The 23524-nt window shown below is 40.5% G+C and overlaps 2 protein-coding genes across 2 annotated transcripts in view; one reads left to right on the top strand and one right to left on the bottom strand.

Moving 5' to 3' along the window:
- tdrd9 (tudor domain containing 9) overlaps positions 1-9199 on the top strand; it is a 35146-nt gene extending 25947 nt beyond the window's left edge. Inside the window, exons 26-36 of the mRNA XM_036575326.1 lie at positions 641-865; positions 1346-1435; positions 2208-2465; positions 2813-2980; positions 5337-5407; positions 5487-5596; positions 6562-6658; positions 7310-7448; positions 8102-8220; positions 8813-8885; positions 8994-9199. Of these exons, the coding sequence (XP_036431219.1) occupies positions 641-865; positions 1346-1435; positions 2208-2465; positions 2813-2980; positions 5337-5407; positions 5487-5596; positions 6562-6658; positions 7310-7448; positions 8102-8220; positions 8813-8885; positions 8994-9092 (1449 nt within the window). The 3' untranslated portion in view covers positions 9093-9199. The remainder of the gene's footprint in view (positions 1-640; positions 866-1345; positions 1436-2207; positions 2466-2812; positions 2981-5336; positions 5408-5486; positions 5597-6561; positions 6659-7309; positions 7449-8101; positions 8221-8812; positions 8886-8993) is intronic.
- Positions 9200-10222: 1023 nt separating this feature from the next.
- The window catches only part of rtn1a (reticulon 1a), a 53745-nt gene continuing 40443 nt past the window's right edge, over positions 10223-23524 (bottom strand). The window contains 6 exon segments of the mRNA XM_036575228.1: positions 10223-11141; positions 14135-14193; positions 14555-14601; positions 15466-15535; positions 16783-16921; positions 18880-19087. Of these exon segments, the coding sequence (XP_036431121.1) occupies positions 11099-11141; positions 14135-14193; positions 14555-14601; positions 15466-15535; positions 16783-16921; positions 18880-19087 (566 nt within the window). The 3' untranslated portion in view covers positions 10223-11098.

Genomic DNA, 23524 nt, shown 5'->3' with positions numbered 1-23524 from the left:
TGGCCATAAAACCCTTTGACGACGTTGTACAGACAAATTCCACATATATAAAAGGTGCAGCAGCTGGACTACATCTAAGCTCCTCAGCCTCTTTTTCGAATGTTCCTGTTCCACCTTAAGTGGTTCACGCACAGTGCTGTGTGGGTGGTCACTGTCTGGGGAGGGCCAACGTTTTACAGAGCGGGACTAACGTGCACACACGGCCGGACCGGCTATGAAAACAAAACGCTGAGAACCTCAGATTACACACACAGAAGGGGTGTGGCTTCATTCTCTGCTCAGGATGCCGTTACTTCACTATGTCTTTACAAAGAAAATAGTTGTTTGCTGCTACTTTAATCTTTAAATTTTCATGTGTATAATCTTTAACAGCATCCATAAACATCCTTTAACCTCCGTCAGCATCTCTCCCTCCACAAAACGGCAGTGTCTTTGTTCCCTCTGGCTTCAGGCTAATGTGGCTCAAGCAGCTGCAGAAAGTGTGGAACTCACAGAGACTCTGAGCTCGTTGTGGGTCATAATAATGATACTAATAAATGGGGGAAAATAATAATCAGTATTGAGAAATGATTTTGGACCCTGTTACACAGCCGTGTTTGGCAGGTTTTTTAAGCTTGTGTGTGTGTGTGTGTGTGAGTAGGTGGTGGAGGTGGGTCATTTCTGGGGTTTCCAGGCGGATGAGGTCAGTATGGAGAAACAGAGGCAGTTGACCACAGCGATTAACCTGCGGGAGCTGCAGCCGGTGCCTGTGTCTCTGTACCCGAACTTGCTGTGTCTCGCTCCGTTTTACGACACTCACACACAGACTGAACCCGCCAGCTACTACAGAGCCAAGATACTGCACATACTGGGCAGCAACGTGGAGGTGACACACACGCGCACACACACACACACACACTGTCATATCATTTTATATGTAGACCATAAAGGTCGAAACATGAAAAAAACACCTCAACCATAATGCTAACTTCTGCTAGCGTCCCTATAGGATATTAGTAGTTTGTTAGCACTGAGCTAATGCCGATTCGCATTAATACTTCCTGACGAGACCGAGGTTCGTTTATTCTAATCAAGGATAAGAGGTGTAGATACACATCCTCACAAAACACTGCTGACCACGTACAGTGCTTTTTACAGAAACACTTCTTTTTTTATTTAAAACTTAAAGAACGAGACTAATTTTAAGGTTTAGGGTTAGAGTTTCTCATCCGCTTATCCTTCTGGGTCTCAGGAGAGTTAAAACAATTGATTACTGTTCTTGTTACATGTTGGTACTTACATTTACAGTATCTACACACACAAACACACTTATTCGGCTTCTTTCTCTGTGTATGTGTGTGTTCAGGTGTTTTTCGTGGACTTTGGGAACACCTCTCAGGTGCCGTGTGACCGTCTGAGAGAGCTTCCTGCTGACCTGCTGACTCCACCCTTTCAGGTATCATCTCTGAGGTTTTCTGTGTTTTTGATTACAATATATTTCTATTTGAGAACAAGAAGCATGTTTCTTCATGATAAGTGGACCAGGAGGCCCTTTTCACAAGATACAGAAGTGTGTAACCGCTGGGTAAAACAAGTTCCGCTATTTCCTTACAGTTACTAACCTCAAAAAACAGCCGCTCGTATCACTTCAGCCACCACAGAAAGCGCACATCCCAACAGGGGGTGTGTGGGGTCGTCAGGGTCCGTAACTCCACTGTAGACGGTTTATTGTTTGTATTTGTAAACACTCAGCTCAAATCACTGTAACTGATGAGGCTGGTTTTACCTCAAGCTCTAATATTTGACTGAGCTGTACACTCAACTCGTCATTGTTGCTGCTGTAGTCGCTTCAGCGGAAGCAGCGTCACCTGCAGCGTGAACTTCCAGAAGAAAGAAAGCGGAAATGTGAGAAGGGCCTGTAGATGCGCTCCAGAATGGATTAGAATTAATCCTTTTTACATGATCTTAAATTAAAAGTAAAGTACGTTTTTTGTCTTTTCTTGAAAAGTTACCACCAGGTAGATACAGTTTTTTCTTTGAACAGCGACGACAATGAAAAATGAATGTAATGATCGTTTTCACTGGAAATGAAATCATTGAAAGGCTGGTCTCTGACTTTGGTCAGTCCTGTATGGGGCACATGTATAACCATGTTTTGATGATGTATAAAACAGGTGTGTGTGTGTGTGTGTGTGTGTGTGTGTGTGTGTGTGTGTGTGTGTGTTCAGGCCCAGGAGTTTGCTGTAGCAGGTTTGGCTCCATCGGCCCAGTCCATGATTTTGGGAGATCAGTGGAGCAGCAGAGCCAGGAACCGCTTCATCACTCTGGTCAGCGGCCGGTCACTCATCGTCTCCCTCTACTCCATCCTGCACGGGGTCATGCGTGTTGACCTCCACGTCTCCATGGAAACGGGCGACATCAGTGTGGCCGACCTCCTGGTGCAGGAGGGCCACGCCCGCTACGCGCCCGAGAGCTTCGAGAGCCAGGTACCAAGAAGGGAGAAGATACGGAACAGTCTGAAGGGGATTCATCTGCGTCGATTTAGAAATGTTAAAATAGATTCTATTTGATTATAATAATAACAACGATCAATAATCCATATGGTAACTTCTTGGTGCAGTTTAAATTATTGGGCTGTTTTCAAATATGAAATAAAGTGTTGAAGAATATTAAATAAAGGAAAAATTGCTAAATTGAAGACTTAAGATTGACGTTGCAAGTATAAGAACTGAAAAATAAAGGGAAAATAGTTGTAATGTTGATTTTATTGTGTAGTAATAATAATAATAATAATAACAATTAATCAATGACCAAACCTCTCGGTGTCCTGTAGCAGTCCCATGACGTGTTGGTGGGTCTGTATCAGGACCTGAAGAAGGGCACCTTCACCCCGAGCTCCACCAGCAGCTCCTGGAAGAGCCGCAAAGAGGAGGAGAAGCAGCTCATCAACTCTCTGCTGCTGTCCTTCTCCAAAACCACATACAGCGCCCCCAAGAGCAAGGTAATGCAACAAAAAAACATTTGCCACCATTCTTATCACTTCAGTAGGCCGTGTGTCATCTTAAGTTATTTTTCCACTACAGAGATTCTGGCTGCTCAAAAAAGGCCATGCAAGAGGCTATGCTAACATTAGCATATGTGTTTAGTGATGCTCTCGGTCCTTTGTAGATGATTAATAAACTCTTAATAGATTATCAGTAACACATCAATAATATATCAGTGAAGTAGCGGCAGTGAAGCATCTGAATACACTGAAGTAAATATCTTGTAGATGTTCTGTTGATACATTACTTACATTGAGTAGATGTTAATATGTTACTTCCATTATGCAAAACCTAACCTTACCAACTTTACCCAACACCTAACTCTCACCTTAACCCTGACCTTAACCCTGACCTTAGCCTCAACCCAAAACCTAATCCTAACCCTCATTTGTTTTTGACATGTTCCTAAGAGTCTGTTGAGTGTTTGTTTCATCTAAAAGGACCACCCAAAATAAAGTGTCACCATTCTCTCTGACCAGTCAGTAGTCTGTAGTGTTTTTACATTATTTTTGTTATTGGCTCAGCTCGCCTGGAACCTCAATAGAGATGGTACCAAAAAAGTACCGGGTACCAGGTACCAACTTTTGCCTAATGGAAAACCAAACACGCCGAGCCGAGCTGAGCTGAGCTGAGCTGAGCTGGTACCTTGCAGTGGAAAAGCGCCTTTAATGGCCAACCAGACCAAATCAGAATGTTTGTCAACATAATGTTTGTTCTTCTGGGTTGATAACTTGCATCCATCAGCGAGGAAGCAGCTCAGCGTTACGGCACAATTTACAGCAAATTCAAATAAAACAGTAAAAACAGTAAAATCTTGTTTGAGGCTTTAACAGCAAATGTGCCCAGGTGTGTACGCAGAACGTTGTCTCAGGTTGCTAGTTAGCCAAATTAGATGCTTTAGAGTTGCACAAAATGACCAAAAAGATCATTGAATCGTGTTCAGACTGCAGACAAATCAGATTTGTTTCTCAGATCAGATCTTTTGAGCCGACTGTCCGCTGTTATTTACAAGTGATAAGATCAGATTTTGTGTCCAGACATCACCAGTCTGTCTGCATGGGTTGCCGTGGTAACGACGTAGGCATCAGTAACTATGTAGCTATGCTGGTGATGCGGATTTGAAGCGTGGATGCAGGAGAGATGGAGGAGCATCATCTCCCCTCCAGACTCTTCAGAACTCTCTTCATCATCATGAATCTTTGGAGCTCCTCTTGAATCCCAGCACTTCATCACTCTGGATTTGACATTGTCGCTGTTTAGCGTGTTGCAAGTGACGCAAAAGACACTTTGAGCGTCCAGAGTGTCCAGACTGAGACGCATCTGTAAAAATCTGATTGGAATCGAAATTCAGACCCCCTCCAAATGTGTATTGGATCCGATTTGCAAAAATCAGATTTCTTGTGTTTTTTTTTTGCTAGATTTGAGACGATTTGAGACGCTTTCATATGTGATACTGAAATCCGATACATATCCGATCTGCGGCAGTGACTCCACACTCGTCATAATTTCGCGCTGCTGAGACTCATTTAGGCTGATGTTTCTGTACTTAAAAAATTAGAAGAGACTCATCCAAACAGCTCCATGTTGGAAATGATTTCGAAAGAAATGTCCGAGCGTGTCGGAGAACGAGGCTGCAGCGTCAAAAAACAGTTAAAAGTCTGAAAGCAGAGTTTAAAGAATTCGAGGACGCGAACCAAAGAAGTGGCCGCGCCCTTTTTACAGCCTTTTTGGTGAGAAAATCAGATTTGGGCCACTTTTACCTGCTGTGTGAACGCAAAGGTGAAACTTACCAATGAAAGGTGTGAACTTACCAGTGCATCACTGTCTGGGTTATCCACCCAGAGAAAGGTTCTTTGCTGTTGTGATGTAATGCTTATTTGTCACCTAAGGAGTGAGTTAAGTTAGTTGAGTGACCCTTATTAGTCCCACAATGGGGAAATTTCACCTCCGCATTTTGACCCCTCCGTGCAGTGAAACACCACATACACACTAGTGAACACACACTAGGGGGCAGTGAGCACACTTACCTGCAGCGTGGCCCTATCCATGGCACCTGGGGAGCAGATGCGGGTTAGGTGTCTTGCTCAAGGGCACTTCAGTCACGTACTGTCGGCCTAACATCCAGCCTATGACTTACAAGGTTATTAGGTGGTCAAAATGCTAATATTGCTACATAAATGCTACAAGCAAGTCAGCGACATCATCACACGACAGGCTCGTCTGGAATCAGATGAAGAGCTGTTCTCGGAGGTCTGGGATGTGTGCAGTAGTTGCAGTAGTGGTAGTACTGGGTCGTTTTTCCTCCTCCTGCAGGTTCCGGTGCACGGCCCCTCCAGCCCCCACAAGGTCACTTTCTACAACATGAGTGGAGTCACACAGTGCAGGTGAGACGTAAACAAACTCTGTTCACCCCGTACACTGCTCACGAAGGTTGGCTCATCCTGATTGTTTGTTTGTTAACAGGTCAGTTGCCATAGAGAGGGACAGTATAAACTCAGTGTTGGTGAACGACCATCCGCAGGACAAACATGAGAGGATGCTGGTGGCAGGATCTGTTTCACTCAACGCATCAGGTCTCTCTCTCTCTCTCTCTCTCTCTCTCTCTCTCTCTCTCTCTCTCTCTCTCTCTCTCTCTCTCTCTCTCTCTCTCTCTCTCTCTCTCTCTGGATGCATAAAAGATGTCCCATAAAGAGTAACTCCACCCCTGGCTCCACTTTGAAAAATGCTCAAAAATGGGCTGCTGTGTTTTTAGACCTAGCATTTTCTCTACTACCGTCCCATTCTTTGATGAGGTGACGTGTCTTGAGCCTTAACGGTATGAGCCACCGACTCCAGCCACCTCCAGCTGCTTTCATTAGGGGGCATTAACGTTGTTTGATTGATTTGCCTCCGCGCCTATAGCGGAGTTGAACCAGAGTGGGCGCTGCAGAGGCGGAACTGACCACAAGAAAAATGATATTTTTACAGTTTGGAAAGATGTTTTCACATTTTAAGCAGGGCTGGTATATTTTATTATCACAGAGCAGAGCATCTGCAGCTTTATTTTCTCTCTCGTTTTTTATTATTTTTTTAATCAAAGAGGAATTCTTCAGAAGTCTAAATATGTCTTTACAGTGGTGGTGAAAGGAACCAGGGGTCGCCATGACTACAACACAAATATAGACATTTTATTTACTATCCAGAACCACCAGTGAACCTACACGAGTCTTCTGAGTTTATATGGAATGTTGATGATGGAAAATAGTGGAAAATCTGAAATAATAAGTTTTCTTTGGGACCTCACAACACCCAGCGTGTATCCCTCCCCCATGAATTAAAACGTTTTAGACCAAAATCCTCTCAAAACTGTTGTAAAACAGCATCTCAGACATCAGGCAGCGTATTCATAAACACTTCACACAGGAGCTTTCTGTGAAACTTCAAACACCAAACACTTCTTGGCTGTTAACTGCACTTGAGGAAACTGTATTTAATATTGAGTTTGATTTCTGGACATGGATAAAAGTGGTGAAAAGTGTGTGTGTGTGTGTGTATACAGGTTCATGTATTCTACTTAAAGAAACAACCCTGATGCCTCATATCCACGGCCTGCCCGCCCTCATCACCATGCTCTTCACCCCCATCATGGAGTTGCGGTAACGTAGTCCAGCACTTTCACTAACACAGTATCAGTACTGCGGTTATATTGATACATATTGAAATTGCAGTTCTCTTATGCAGTCTGTAGCTACACTCGTCCAGTGAATTAATGGCCACACTTTGTATTAGTAACTTTATTTTAAAAAATATCTATATGTACAGATTGTCTCTTTTTATAATTCCTAATGTGTTTAGTTAGTGTTTTGAACTCTGAATGAAACAAAATTAATATTCTGTGGCTCTGATTAACGAAAACTAAACTCAACTGATGTGTTTTTGTGCTTTTTTGTTATGATCATAACTTAAACTCACGAAACTTTTAATATTAATGCTAGCTAACTCTGCTGTCCCACTGGCTGTTGTGAGTGAATGGCTAGACTTCTTCTCCGTCCCTGTCTTGAATGTTAGGAACACAGCGCCACCTAGTGTATTGAAATATCAGCCACTCAGAGTTAAAGGCTTTGCTGCTGGCAGCAGCTTGAGAAGCAAAACAGCAATAATGTTATAGAAAATACTTTCTTGCATTATCAGTGTTGGGAAAATGTTTGAATCTATTGTTGATTCTTAATGGGATTTATTGCTGTTAGCATCACTTGGGCGTAGTATCCGCACCACTCACACGTGTGTCTGTGTGTTCGGTTCTGCAGTACTGATGAAGAGAGAACCTGCTTTACTGGTGCTTTGTGCGGTCTAGGAACAAACTCCAACTCCCAAGAGGCCGTGCTGCCAGAGCATGACATTGAGCTCTCCTTCGACGTGAAGTTTGATGTTGAGGACATCACAGAGGTATTTTTTCCACACTTCTTTATTCCGTTATCAGGAGTCATTTTCTGAAAGTACGCTCTGTAAGAACAGCAGAACCCTTTTTGGTGCCATTTGTTTCTTTAGTGAACTGTTTATAACAGGTTCTCTGTCATGGAGAAGAACTGTTTAACCATTAAATGGTTAATTGAGTTGTCATGGTTCTTTTATTACCATTGCCTTTACCTTTAAAGAACCATAGAAGCACCTTATTTTTTGCCACATAGCTTAAACGTTAGCAGCCATCTTGAATCCTGAATTTTGTATTTTATTTCATGTTTATAGAGAACATCTACTAACTGGCCACTTTATTAGCAACACCCACCTTGTGCTTCCACTAGCTGGCCACTTTATTAGAAACACCCACCGTGTGCTTCCACTCGCTGGCCACTTTATTAGAAACACCTTATACCTCCGCTATATAAGTGCACACTTAGTGACTATTCTGTTAGAGTCTATTAGAGATACTGAACATCACGTGGGTTTGAGGACAGTGTGTGATGAGTTGGTCAGGCCGTTAGCACCATGCTGATGGGTGTACATCACTTGTTTGCTACATTAGCCACATAACCACAGAAGCAAGCTTGATTTTACAGTGTATGATGTGGTCAGAATGTATGTGTGTGTTTGTTGTATAGATAAATGCTCTGAGAGAAGCGATGAACAGGTTGGCGTGCGATGGTCTGAACGGCATCAGATACCTGGGTCCAGAGCGGATCAGTACTCTGCAGGATGACGCTCGGGATCGACTCATCAGGTACCGACCGCTGACTGCAGAATAACTAACAGACTGAAATATGAGGCTGGAAACACTAATTCAGTTCAGTTCTGATCTGGTAGAACAATATTCAGGCCCTGATTCACTGAGATCCCAAATAAACACTATAAAATTGTCTGTAGTCAGTGTCGCTGAGGATTGGATTTGCTGAAGGTAAAGTCTGTAAAAGGGTCATTTACAGAAACGTCCTTTTTTGTGTCCCCAGCGTTTAGATATGTTACACTTCAAAAAACATTTTAGGGTTACAATTTATTTATATTTTAAAATAAAACAAGTTATTTTAACAGTTACACCTTCTTGAGCCTCAATTTAGCAATAATGGTTTTTAAATCAGTCATCTAGAATTCCAGGCACCACAGAAGAGCTCGTCCCCACAGTCATATGTAAAGGCTGAGGCCATATTTTGAAGAAGAAAAACATGTTTTTCTGCAATTTTAACTATAATAATCTATTCATGACTATTAAATATATGAATTAAATGACAAGAAGAAAATTGGCAAATAAATATTATGCCTGATTTAGAACATCTGTCTGCAGGAGATGGTGTTGCTGATTGTGTTTTGTTCTTCAGGCTGTTCTGTAAAACTCCCTCGAGAGAAGATCGCACTCCTGTTTATTACGACAAACCAAAGAGGTGGAATCAGGTACCACACTTTCTCATCAGTGTTTATATTCCCCTTATATTAAACACAGTTAATGTATTCTGATTGTGTGTGTGTGTGTGTGTGTGTGTGTGTGTGTGTGTGTGTTAGGTTGACCCGTCCCAGCAGATGGAGGTGGTCCAGAAGGATAACGACAGAACTAAAGGGGTTCTGTTTCGGCTGCATCCTGTAACTCTTCTGAATATGTGAGAGCTTCGGTTGCTATGGTTACTCGCACTGTTTATTTCTTTGTTACGGTGTAATTGTGTAGTTTAGGGCGTTGTACTCCACAGCCCAGTGTTCTGATTGGAGGTTTGCAGAACTGATTAGGTTTATTTTTATGATGTCACTTTTTTATGTTCCTCTGTAGTTACTGCCCCCAGCATTTGTTATTTAATAAATAAGTGACCTTATAACCCATTTTGTTCTTTCATTCAAACTCTGCAGTTATTAACTAGCAGCAGTGATGGCAGCATCTTCAGCTTATATTACTACCCTTTATGTTGAATAAACAACTGTAAAATGACAAACGAGAAGCTGAGATACAATAAAAATCCAAACTTCACAGAATCTCTGATTATTTATTAATTAATTTATTTATTTATTTATTCATTCATTCATTCCCCCCAGGAAACTAGTTGTTTAAATCCAGTATTGTTATTCACAGAGCCTTGTAACCCGTATAGCGGGTGATGAGGACTTTAAGAGGAAATCCACCGATTTTTTTTAAATTCCTTCATAACTCAGTGTGTGAGATGTAATCAGAGTGATTCAGAGTGGTTTGGTGTGAAATGGTTCAGATGTCTTTACAGTGGTGGGTGATAGGAACCAGGGGTCGCCATGACTACAACACAAATATAGACGTTTTATTTACTATCCAGAACCACCAGTGAACCTACACGAGTCTTCTGAGTTTATATGGAATGTTGATGACGGGGAAAATACGAAAAAAGTTTTTTGGGGGGACTGTTTTGCCTTATAACGCCCTGCATGTATCCCTCCACCATGAATGGATTTAAAAGTAAAAGTTTCTTTTCAAAACTATCATAAAACAGTGTCTCAGTCATCAGGCAGTGAATTCATAATCATTTCATGTAGTAACTTTCTGTGAGGGAGCTTTTAGAGGTGGACGTCTGGTTCCTATCACCACCACTGTGAACAGATCTGACTCGGTAAATTTATCTAGAACAGAGAGTTTCACACCAAACCACTCTGAACAACTCTGATTACATCTTAACCGTTTAATTATACAGAAATGTTGAAAAGTTGGTGAAGTTTCTCTTTGAGCAAGAGCTGTGAGAGAGCATTAACAGTGTTTGTAAGAAAGACGCCACAACACATTTTACATTACAGGACATTTATTTTTCTCATTCGTCAATTAAATACATAAGTGCAAATAGTTAAAGAGTCCCATCGACTTTGAAAGAACTACACTGAACGTAATACAAAGTTGGACAAGTTTTAGTCTGCTGGATCGTTCCGAGCCTCGGAGCTAAACCTAAAACGCTTCGGCCTGTGTAGACTTCCCTAGAGTTTACAAAAGCAAAAATTACACTTACGACATTTAGTGAACACGCCTTCAAATTATTCTTGTGCTTTAAAAACACAGAGGATAAAACAGAGAAAGAGAGAGAGAAAAGAAAATCAATCCACAATTTGACTTGATATATTAATATGTATATGCATGTATGTATATACACACCAAGAGTGGAGCACTCCAACAGTGAGGTGGTGACTTTAAGCAGTTAGTTCAGATGACTAGACAGGCATGATGCTTTGTTTTGTGTGTGCGCCACGTTTATTTTTACTTACAGACGGAAAGAAGCGCTGCAAAACGAAGAGCGGAAAGAAAAGAGTGGTGGAGAGAGAGCGAATATTTACTTACTCAAGACTGGACTTCATGCATTTTAATCAGAAGCGATGAAAGAGAAAAGCAGTTCATGAGCTTCAGTTCTATCTATAGCTTTAAACCCCCCCCCGATAGTCGCGATTGGCTCTAGTGAGTTAGCGTGTTAGCCGCTGTAGCTACTAGTGCTGGGGGTTACAGTGATTTTACAACAGTGAGGTTTTCCACGTGTGCCACTATTTTGTGAGCTTTTCTGGTTTATTTTTTACGTAGGCGGTATTTTGGCCCTTGGGGTCCTTCAGTGCTGGGATTAGTTGTAGTTTTACTGGCTTGTAGTGTCGTATTTTCACTGGCGGTGGGTGGGAGGAGCTTACTCGTCCTTCCTTTTGGCCCCAGGAACCTTCTCCCTTATCCTGCAGATAGAAAATGAGCTCTGTTTTACACGAACACACTCAGTACACGGACAGAAAACATGGAATTTGTAGAACTGCATGAATAAGATGATGCGTTCCCACTAGGGCCTGACCGATATATCAGCTGGCCGATTATATCGGCCGATATAGGGAAAGCGAGTGGTCAGATCGCCCCCTGCTGTTTGCGTTCAAAACTAATAAACTAAATACTACTCTCATGCACATTTGGGCCTAATTCCATTTCACCCCTCGCCCCTACCACTTAGCCCTAGCTCTCCGTTTTGTGCATTCACGTCTAGGTGTAGGGTGTCCCGATTCTGGTTCAGATAGAGGGGTAGGGCGAAGTGTTAGGGCTACATGACCCTCCAAACGGAGTGTGAGTGACCAAAGGAACCCACAAATGCATTTTCTCTGTTAAAAAAATTACAATAACCATTATATTATCTTAGTTTAATGTAGTTCTAATGCATTGTGGTCTCTTTCTTCATAACAAGCATAAGAAATCACTACTAGTAGCTGACTTATTTTGCTAGCTAAATTTCCTGTTCCACCTTAAATGCTCTAGCAGTTACATTCTGGCATCTCAGGCACCAGAACTGCTGCATCATTTAAGGTGGAACGGAAAAATTCGAACAAGAATCTGGTGAATATCTGACTTCAGCTTCATATCACTGAAGAATTAGGGGTGGGTGATAATAAATAATTGCCCCCCCTCTTTGAAGATCATATGATGCCCTAAATGTAACTAAAGCCCAGCAGTGAGGAGCTGAACTTTACCCTCCTCTGCTGTCACTGCAGACTGGCAGCGTCGCCTACAGAGCAGCGCTGGTAGCTGTTAATGAAGTGATGCTCTTTTTATTTGAGGGTCCCATTTCAGAGGGAAGATTTCAACCACTACCCTGTAACTCAGTTCCAAGGGGAAAACAAGGGGTAGGGGTAAAAACAAGGAATAGGATTGAGTCTTACTTACACAATACATGAAATATCTGATATTTAATATAAATACCAAAACAAAAAAGCAAAAAATATTTTAAATTACTAAAGAGACTGTTAAATTCAACCATCCTGGGTCCCTCACGTCATTAGAATGTGTTGATAAATGTTGATGAATGTGTGCCTCAACATGGCTTTTGAAAAGGGTGAAATTGGCCCTTTCATGATTAAAATGTGAAAAAAATGGAAAAACACTTTTTTAAAAACTTTGGAGGCGCCAAATACCAGGAATGACCCATTTGCTGGCCACTGTAGGGAAGCAAAGTGATTGTATCGCCCCCTGCTGCGTTGAAGTGGAAGTGCTGCACATTACAGGCTGTACAGTGTAACAATGATCCAAGTGATTTATTAACAGTATAAATATGGTTTGGACTACGAAGTCTGGTGTCGCTCTGCGAAAATTGTCCTTGTATTTGTAGCTGCTGCGCTCGTACAGTCACGAAATGACTTTCAAAACACTCTGAATCCTCCTTTGGTGATATGAATGATGATTCAAAGTGTTTTGACTCCAACCAGCAGGTGGTGCAGGTGTGCACTTTTTCTCCCTGTGGAGGTCCTGCAGATTTATCAGGTTTCATCAAAAATCCTCCCAATAAAACACACCTTTGATGTGAGAGATATATAAAAAATACTTCTGTGGAATTTTTTAATTTAATGATTATGAACCAGATTTTCCTCAGTTCTGCTGTAACAGGCTGGTAAACAGTGAGTCAGTAAAGTTTAAAATGATTGGAATCTGTTTATTTGTTTTACAGTGTATTATGTCTGATAATATTAAAGGAATTTTTTGCGTATTCTTGGTTTGTGTCGGTCCAAAGTCCTTACAGGAAAACCTGCCCACTCAACAGCCAGTTTGGCAACGTCGCCAAGCAGTTATTTCTAGTTACACAAGACCAGGATGCACAAAACCTTTCTTAAGGAAAAACTTGTTAAGGTTCTTGAGAATGTTATTAAATGCAGTTGTCGAAAAAAACTCTTTTCAAGTATTCTCTTAAGATGATCTTAATTAGTTCCTTAAGGTTTTCTTTAAAAAAAGAATGTGGCTGTGGTGCATTTAACAGCTTAGCATAAACGCCATGAGATGAATTTTGAATTAGTATTAATTATTTCCATTATTTAATTCACCCAGAGGAGCAAAATGGAGGAAATGCATCAAACCACTGAAAAACCTCAGCAAACGAGGACTAGAGGTGATGGAGGAAGAACCCAACAAGTAAAATAAATCCTCCGTAGAGATTTGGTAATGGTGGGGTTTTACCAGAAGGCAGGAGGTGAGGATGAAGTTTCGATGTTGACCTCATCTAACCTTACAGCCTGAGACCAGTGAGGCTGTCAGAGCTTAAGACCATAAAATTGTCAAGAGTAACACTTGTTCTTAGAATTATTCTTAAGAAATAGTTAAGAAAAGAAAGATAATTCTTAAGTTATTTGAAGAACAGCATTTTTTCATAACTTTTTTTTTCTCGAGAATGAAGAGATGTAAATGTGTAAATCTTCTGAAATGTGAAAACACATTTAAGGTCACTGGTTGAAATACGAACCTTTTGAAACTTGAACAATGTTTACATCAAAGTCTTTTCTTAAGGATTTTCTTTCTTAACACACTTTCGTGAATCTGGCTCCAGACTCCCATCTCTGTGTGGTGTGACGTGTATAAAACCGGAGCTACAAGCCACATGAACGATTCAAAAGCTTAATCGCTAATAAAATCTGACAAAAACAATAGAAATATTTTGTAGCATTTGGTTCAAGTAACGCACAAAAACCTGATTTCCCACTTACAGCTTAAGCAGCAAGTTGACTGGCTCGTCTTACTGAAGGGCGGGTCTTTCCCATAAACAGACGCCATATCGAGCTTTCCTATTCGTATTTCAACCAGTGACCGTCTCCTCCTCCTCCTCCTCTCTGTTCGGTCTCCTGACCCACATTCTGTACTGAAAGTGCTTTTTGGATTTTATCCCATTAAAAAATCAGATTTCTTGTTTTTAAGCAGGACTTACTTTGCCATTATGGTGTTCACTTGGGTTCTCACCAGCCCCACATACTGGTCTATCTGCGTCTGAGGAGAGACCGGGAGAGAGAGACACACACATCACCATGATGAATTCAAAACAGGCTGTTTTTTTGCAGATTAGTTTCCAGATGCTGACTGAATGGTACGTTTTGAAACTTGAACAATGTTTACATCAAAGTCTCTTATTAATGAAAACCCTTTAAACTAATGATGCACAGCCTTTCTAGACAAAACAGCTGGTCTTCACTTAAACTTTCATTTCAAAATGGGCGCAAAACAGAGTCTATAGAAGTGTGTAAGATAAACATGTATATTAGTTAAACCAGCAAGAACATAGAAATGCAGTACATGTTCCCGCATACAAAGGCTGGAGTTAGAAAGATGCACGAGTGTATTGAGCTCATACCTGATATTTCTCATACACCACAGGCATGGAGAACATGGACACCACAGCTGCAGAAAACAGTGAGATAAAGTGATTATGAGAGTCAAAAGCATTTTTCATTTCATCAGAACGTGTACGAGGTCGTGACGGCCTGCTGGAGAACATTGTGGCCGTGCTGGTTAATCATCGACTGCTGTAGTGAAATGCGGTCTGCCTGGCTGATATGTTAGCTCAGTCACAGTCAAATGTTTGGACACCTACTCATTGAGGGTCTTTAGTAGAATTTCTGCATAATTAAAAAGCTAAGATATAAACAGAGTCATTTAAAGTGGTTCCGTTCTAAAGAAACTCGGTCAGAACTGTTCACAGTGGTGGTGATAGGAACCAGACGTCCACCTCTAAAAGCTCCCTCACAGAAAGTTCCCACATGAAATGGTTATGAATTCACTGCCTGATGACTGAGACACTGTTTTATGATAGTTTAGAGAACTTAAACTCCATTCATGGTGGAGGGATACATGCAGGGCGCTGTGAGGCAAAATAGTCCCCAAAGAAAACTTATTATTTCAGATTTTCCACTATTTTCATCATCAACATTCCATATAAACTCAGAAGACTCGTGTAGGTTCACTGGTGGTTCTGGATAGTAAATAAAACGTCTATATTTGTGTTGTAGTCATGGCGACCCCTGGTTCCTATCACCACCACTGTAAAGACATCTGAGCCTCTTAAGTTTTTGAAAAGGTGGTTTGTCTTTAAGGTTGTAAAAGACACATTCAGTCAGGTGGGTTCAAACCTCTGACCGCTAAGGTATCAACTGCAGCTGGAGCATCACTACATTACACAGCAGAGCACTGTAGTAGCCTGTGATGTTTAATGGCCCATAATGCACTGTAGTAGTCTAGTCAATGTAATGTTGTGCGTTTTCTCACCCAGGATCAGCAGAGTCAGCCCGTTAAAGAGAGCGCCTACATACGTCAGCAACCACATCAGCACTGCAAACTGCACACACACAAAAACTCTTTTAAGGCATTTCATCCACCAATCACACTCCCTAATCCATTCTCACAGTCACGCCTGGCAAACACAAAAGCACACTGTAATTTTATATGAAATATGTTTGACTAGTTTCAAACCACTGTGAAACTGTGTGGAAAGTGCAGATTCTACACTTTCATTCCATGGCATGTTTTTTTTTATTAAAACACATGGAGAAACATTAAAAATGTGTATCTCTATATAGAATGGAAATGCACTTAATACAGTATTTAATCATTCATTTGTGTCACTATTTTTAAAGAGTGTAGAACATGGTACCCCAGTAGTACCTCGAGACTTCTCTCTAGTGCAGGGGTCGCAACATAAATGTTAAGAAGAGTCATTTTGTCCTTTCTACAAAAATCAAACCAGCTTGGGAGCCACAACATTTTATATCCATTTTACTATCTTGGCTGTAAATATGTCTCAGTATGTGCTGATGTTCTAGTATAGGATAAAAATCTAATATAAATAAAAACTCAGAGTTACTTTGCTCTGCTTTAATCTTTAGCTCAGCTATAGCTGCTTTTTTCTCGCATCTCCAGCAAGAAACTTTTCCACAAAAGTAGAACAGTTTCTTGTAAAATGTCTCTCAACGTTTGACTTTGTACGAGGCTGAAGTCGCTTCTCATTCGCCAGCCTCTTGCTCGAATTTTCTTGAAATCATCATCTTGTTCGAATTCTCCCGTTCCACCTTAAATGGTGCCTGAGGTGCCAGAAGGTAACTGTTGCACCATTTAAGGTGGAACGGGAGAATTCAAACAATTTCAACCTAAAGACTTTTTAGTGTTTCAGTTTCTCTCTGCAGATTAAACGTATCAGGAAACCAGCTGGAGTGATTTTAAACACAAATAAGTCCATTCATCTCCAAATCATTGACGTTCGTCTTAAATCTCTCTCTTTGCCGTTTCGTTAGCTACTAGCTAGGCGAGACTGTTGTCTGTGTTGCTATGGTGACCAGCAGTCTGCGCTGATCTTCAGGGTTAAAGGGTGAATTAGCAGTTCTACATTAACTCCAGAGTTTAAGACCATTTATTGTTAAACTGTGTTGAACGATCAGCAGAGCTTTATTTTACTGTAAAGGAGGATTATTTTATTTTTACCTACAGATCTGATTCAGCTGTGGAGCCACAACAGGACAGTAAAAGAGCCGCATGTTGCCGACCGCTGCACTAGGGTTACTATAAGATGCTGACTCTGACTTTTCTCACCTTTATGGAGTCGACCAGGTCCTGAACCAGAAAGAGTCTGCGCAGCTCCTTCAGCGTGTGGTTCACATACAGCTGCACTTTATCCACATACTTACTGATCTGCTCCGGAGACAGAGCAATCTCCACCTCCAGATACGCCCTGAGAGAGAGACACAGAGAGAGACAGCGTCAGTCAGCGTCATCCAGCAGGCTTTATTAGCACTGATCACTTTCAGTACATTTTCAGCTGAACTGGTGTTTTCTTAGCAAAAAACTGCAAGACTGAGACTTTAAAGGGCCGATATCACATAAAACTAAATGTTTTTAACAGAATAGACTGACGTCGTATATAAACACTGCTAAATGTTTCAAATGTTCATTTCACAGTCTACACAGTCTATATGTGGAAACTTAACTGCGTCTATTTTGAGTTCATTGTTGTTGGTTGTATATCTACCTATTCAGCCTGTCTTAGTTTAGCCCTGCCCATTCAGGCTAAAGTTATGAGGAGTGTGAGGAGAGTCACAATATAGCACAGCCAATCAGAACAGAGCTCATTTACATAACTACTTATAAGAGCACAGAAACAAAAACAGCCTGTTTAATTATAAAGGATAAAGAGTCCTGTTGGAAAATGGTCATGTAAAAATGAATTATGACAGCATAAACATCATAATTGGACCTCAAATATGAGAAAAATAGCATATGGGCTCTTTAATGTATTAATTATAAACAACTCTTAAAATGGTAAAAAATTAAAATTTACTTCCTCCCTTCAGGCTAAATATAATCAATACAATCAGTCTGGTCTCTGAAGTTAGTTTTAGCACTGAAGCTACAAGGCTAATGTAGCTAACAAGTAATAGAAGCCTATGGTTTAGCAATGAGCATGGCGAAACTAAACAGCCAGTCAGAACAGAGCCTATTTACATATATTACTACAATAAAGTCGATTAGAGATTACTGAACTCCGCACGGTTTGAGGCGAGTGTGTGTTGCCATACAGAAAACTGATCAATATGTGGATTTCAGATATGACATATATAGACATATATGGATTTCCTTTATTTCCAACTTACGTTCGTCACATATTGCCATATATGTAATATTTGTGCCAACTTATTTGAAATTGGCCATTTTTAAATATAGGGGCCATTTATCAGCGAATACAGTACACACATGTATATGTATTTAAAAATGTACAATAGAAAACATTCATAAATGGATGGCATATATTACTCATATATGCTACTTTCATGTTATATAATAAAAGTGTAGGCTTCTGGTGAATTTTAATTTGATTTTTTGCTTAAATAAGTGTATCATACATATATGTATGGTCCATATATTATACATATATATCAATTATTTAATATTTTGATACACTAAATATGTGTACCTATATTTTGACCCTTTATGGCACGTGTGCTTATATGGCCATATATCAGATTTCTGTGTGTGATGATTTGGGGATGCTGTTAGCGCCATGCTAATTGCTAAAACATAAGCTTCCATTACTTGTTAGCTACATTAGCCTCGTAGCCCCAGTGCTAAAATGAAAGAAGTGAACTTAAGACACCAAACTCGTCCTCGCTGACTGACCACGTTTAGGGTAAAGGGGGTGAAATTTGGGTAAAATGGATTTTGTTTGCTGAAATTTTGTGGTGCATACCAGTACTCATCACACACAAAGCACCAGATTATCCTACACACTTAAAAAGATGGTTCTTTAAAGGTTCTTTACTAAAGAAAATTGTTCTATACAGAACCATGAACACTTGAAGAACCCTTTGCACGCATAAATGGTTGTTTGCATTGTGAAAGCGTTCTTCAGATTGATGGAGAATGTGCTGTAGATGGTTCTATATAGCACCAAAAAGGGTTCTGCTTTTGTAACAAGCTTGACATCATAACAATAGAAAAACCCTTTTCAAAAGCTTTTCTCCAACAATCTGAAGAACCTTGTGCGATGCAAAGAACGCTTTCATCGTGCAAAGGGTTTTTTTGAGAGTTCATGGTTCTACATAGAACCATTTTCTTAGCTAAAGAACCCTTGAAGAACCATCTTTTTTAAGAGTGTAATATACGTCTGACACACAAACACACAGTGATGCTCACTTGAAGGGGTGTCCCTCGTCGGTCTTCTGCACAGCCTGCAGCACTGATTTATACACTCTGAAGCTGATGGTGGCCGAGAGTGTGGCCAGAGCGAGGTATGCCACCACGCTGACCACGCTGAACTGAGTTAGCGAGAACAGCAGCAGCAGCACGCTGCTGAAGACCAAGCCGGACTGCCTCACGTCCCGCCAGTGCAGCAGGTCCACCACTGCAAATCAGAAACACCATTACAATCACATTCTGGGCCAAGTAGTGTTTATTTGAGTGTACAAGGCATTTTTTTGGCAGGCAAAAGTTTGAACACCCTTGGTCAGTTAACATTTTGCTGATTTTATAAGCGAAAATAACATCCTCTACAGCAGAGGTCACTTACAGGCGGACTGCGGTCGGAGTCCGGACCCAGACACCGTCCTATGCGGACCTGGACCTATAACCGATAAACTATGGAGAATTATTTAATTTTGACAGGGTGGTCCTGTTTTAATCAGCGTAACTATTCTAGCCTTTACGGCCCGGGAGACTCACAGACCAATCGTATGCGTTGTAAATATCACATGTGACGCTATTCAGCCAATCAGATCTGTGCATTACGATGAGCACTGAGACTGGAGTGAGTGACGCACACACAGGGGAGGGACGAGGCGAGAAACAGCAGTCGGAGGAGAAAGTGAGTCAGAGGGAAGTTATTTCACATGATGTGATTTAAAAAGAGAAAACTGACAGTAAATGTTGAAATATTACTGAATTATACTTTATTTGATTTGACATTCAGTTGTTGACTGTATAAGATGCTGATATACCTACTAGGCTACTTCAGTTTACAGTATATGGCACTGAATCATAATGCAATTAGACATGATGATGTTCTGGACCTTTGCAAAGGAAATGGTTTCTCTAACTGGACCTTACTTTATTTTAATTTAAGACCCCTGCTCTCCTGGAACCAAACATAAACATGGCCTTTTTTCATTTTTTTCAGTACAATTGCTGTTTATTTGCAGAGTTACCCCCAATACGCTAAATTCAGCAAATAAACTGTAATTGTGCATTTAAGTGTGCAGAAATTGTGTCTCTGTGGAGGATGTGTTATTTTCACTTAGAGCATCAAAAAAGGTTATTTGAGGAGGGGTGTCCAAACTTTTGCACACAGCTGTATATAAATGCGCAATAAAAAATGCAAACAGTAAAAACAATACAAAGATACCAACATCCTTTTTTGTGCTGCTGCAAAAACTCACTCAGTTCAGCTGTAGAGCTCTCAGTAACGCTGAGAATGACCGTGGAACCAGAATTCAGGGGCGTCTGAGATTCCAAAGAGGCCAGAAAAGGGTAAGTTTTCTTGGAATTCTTTGGAAATTTTGTCTTTTTGGAATCTCATATGGAATCTAAAGCTACGTTCACATTACAAGCCACGTTGCTCAAATCTGATTTTTTGGCTCAGATCCGATCTCTCTGACACGACGGTTCACACTCGTTTAGGTAAGTAACTCAAATCTGTCATTAATGTGACGAACCGGCGTCCTGAACTGACCCGTATGAGCTCATCCTACTCAGTAACGTCACGTGAATGAATCACGTTCATCATCAGCACAAACTAACGAGCAGAACGAGCTTCGCTGAGAAGATCATTAACTCTGATCAGCTCTCAGCTTCATTATTAGAGCGAGACGAAGGAGAAAAAGGAGAGATGAGCTGCTTTTCCACCGTTTACAGGCTTTAACTTCTGTTCGGCGCTGTTGCCATGGTAACGCTGAATGATGGCGCAGCGCAGTGGAAAAAAGGCACATGAATTCTGATCTGAGCATCACATTAAGGTCACATGGCCACGAATCGGATACGTATCCGATCTAAGACCACATATGAAAGTGGCTCAGGGTGGATTTGAAAAGATCAGATTTGTGTCCACACAGCCCTGAAAACATCAGATCTGAGTCACATTAGGGCAAAAAATCGGATTTGTGCCACTTCAGCCTGGTAACGTAGTGGTGAACATAGCCTAAGACAAAGTATGATTCTAATGCACAGATTCACAGGTTTACATCCGATCAGATTATATCGTCCTATAAGAACTATGAGACGTCTGTAGTGCTCTAAAATAGCCTGGAATATTTTTGCCTCTGTACAATATTCCTAAAAAATGGTTCTTCACAGGTTCTTTAGCAAAGGAAATAGTTCTATATAGAACCATGAACATGCAGAACTTTTTACATGGTGAAATGGTTCTTCAGATTGATGGAGAATGTGTTGTACATGGTTCTATATAGAACCTTTTTGAAAAGGGTTCTATATAGCACCCAAAATGGTTCTTCTATTGTTATGATGGTTATAATAATAGACAAATCCTTTTGGGTGCTATGTAGTACCCTTTTTCAAAAGGTTCTATATAGAACCATATACACTCTTAAAAAAGTGCTTCAATGGTTCTTTAGTATAGAAAATGGTTCTATATAGAACCATGAACAATCAAAGAACCTTTTGTGTGATTAAAGGGTTCTTTGCATCATGAAGGAGTTCTTCAGACTGACGGAAAATGTGCTGTAGATGATTCTATATAGAACCTTTTTAAAAATGTTTCTACATAGCACTCAAAAGGGTTCCACTGTCACAATGTCAAGCTTATAACAATAGAAGAACCTTGTTCAAAAAGGTTCTACATAGAACCATCTTTTTGCCCTTTAATCATGCAAATAGTTCTTTGACTGTTCATGGTTCTATATAGAACCATCTTCTTTACTAAAGAACCGCTGAAGCACCATCTTCTTAAAGAATGTACAGCACATTCTTCATCAATCTGAAGAACCTTTTCACCATGCAAAGAACCCTTTACTCTTGCAAAGTGTTCTTTGAGTGTTCATGGTTCTAAATAGGATCATGCTTTGCTAAAGCACCCTTGAAGAACCATCTTTTTAACGAGTATAATGCTGTCTAATAGTGTTCTATGATGCTTTTATAGTAGACTGTACTACACTGTAGCGACAGTTTGCATTTGCTGTAAGATTCTTACAGCAGTTTCATTTATGAACTGTTGTTAAGGGCAGAACATTCAGTGGAACATCATGAGTTCAGTGCGTGATCCACACAGAACAACACGGTTTCAGCTAAGCTTTAAACGTCTCTAATCAGTTTCACACATGCAAGAAACCCGGAGGAAGGAACAGTGAAGAAAGCCAGTCTCCTCCTCTGTTACTCCTCTGTTACTCCTCTGTTATTTCAAAAAATACTTGACAACAGATAACGTCCAACTGTGGAACCCGAGAGGATAAAAAGTGGGGGAGCAAATTTAAAGTGAGAAGCGCAGATGTGGAGGAGAACGACATTGTGAAAATCATTATTTTGGGTCAACACAGCTGTGCGAAAGATACCGAGGAGTGACCAACGCATGAAAACCTAGCATGATGACTCCAAACAGAAACGCTACCACGAGAGCTTCAACAAGACAGGCTAGCATGAAGAAAACCTGACAGCTCCAATGTGAAATGCCAGCATGAAAGCTCCCCTGACAAATACATGAAGGCACCACAGAAGAACCAAGTATTTCATGAAGCAAATGTGGGTCATTACTACAGAAACGCCCATTTTTGTGTCCCTAGTGTTTACAGATATATTACACTTCAAAAACATGTTCGAGTTACAATTTATTTATATTTCAAAATAAAACAATAAATTATTTTAACAATTAATCAGCCTCAATTTGGCAATATTGGTTTTTAAATCAATCATATAGAATTCCCAGCACCACGGAAGAGCTCCTCCCTCACAGTCGTGTGTGAAGGCTGAGGCCATATTTTGAGGTAAAAAAAAAATTTCTGCTATTTTAACTACAATAATCTATACATGACTATGAAATATATGGTTTAAATGACATAAAGAAAACAAATGCCAAATAAATATTATAAAATATATAATGAAAGTTGTCCCCAGGAGTCGTGTCACTGGTGTTACCGCGTAACAAAAAATCTCTTATTTTGAAATAAAAGTCACACTGATGACATCACTCGACTTCCTTTTACCTGTTTTCTGAGGATCTATGAAGAAAAGCACATGGTGAGTCCACTGTGTCTTTCAGTTATCAGAGATTTTCTCATTTAGCTCATGATTTCATATGAAGCTTTTAGCTGAAGTCACTGGTGTGACCGACTTTATTCTGAGGTAACTGTGAAGAAATAGAATACAAATGGATTAAATTCCATATTTTAGTGGATATTCCATGATTGACAACATGTGGTTTGATGTTCTGTAGCAGCCGCTTTGTAAAATGCATTGTTCTTTAAAAACGTGTCTGGTGTTTCCTTTATTATGTGTAACACCAATGAGGATCAGTAACACCAGTGACTCCTATGGAGAGATAAAAGTGCAGTAGAGAAAAAAGGTGCATTTCATTTCAGTCGTTTTGTGGCTGAAGTCGCTGGGCTAACCACAGTGCATGTTTCTGAGCAGTGTGCAGTGTTTAACTTGGCACACGATGATTCCTACATGGACAAATTGATACTAGGACAGATTAATTGGTCATTTAACACCCTGAATGTCCTCATCTTGACTGGTGAAGTCTCAGCATTCAGATTCCTGACATTTCTACAGCCTCTGGTCAGTTAGCAGGCTAGTTTGTTTAGCCATTTCAAAGTCCTTATGAGAAAGTCTGCCCACT

The sequence above is a fragment of the Colossoma macropomum genome, unplaced genomic scaffold (assembly GCF_904425465.1).
Source record: "Colossoma macropomum unplaced genomic scaffold, Colossoma_macropomum, whole genome shotgun sequence".
Taxonomy (NCBI): domain Eukaryota; kingdom Metazoa; phylum Chordata; class Actinopteri; order Characiformes; family Serrasalmidae; genus Colossoma; species Colossoma macropomum.
Note: the sequence above shows the minus strand (reverse complement) of the source record. Positions and strands in the feature narration are given on the sequence as shown.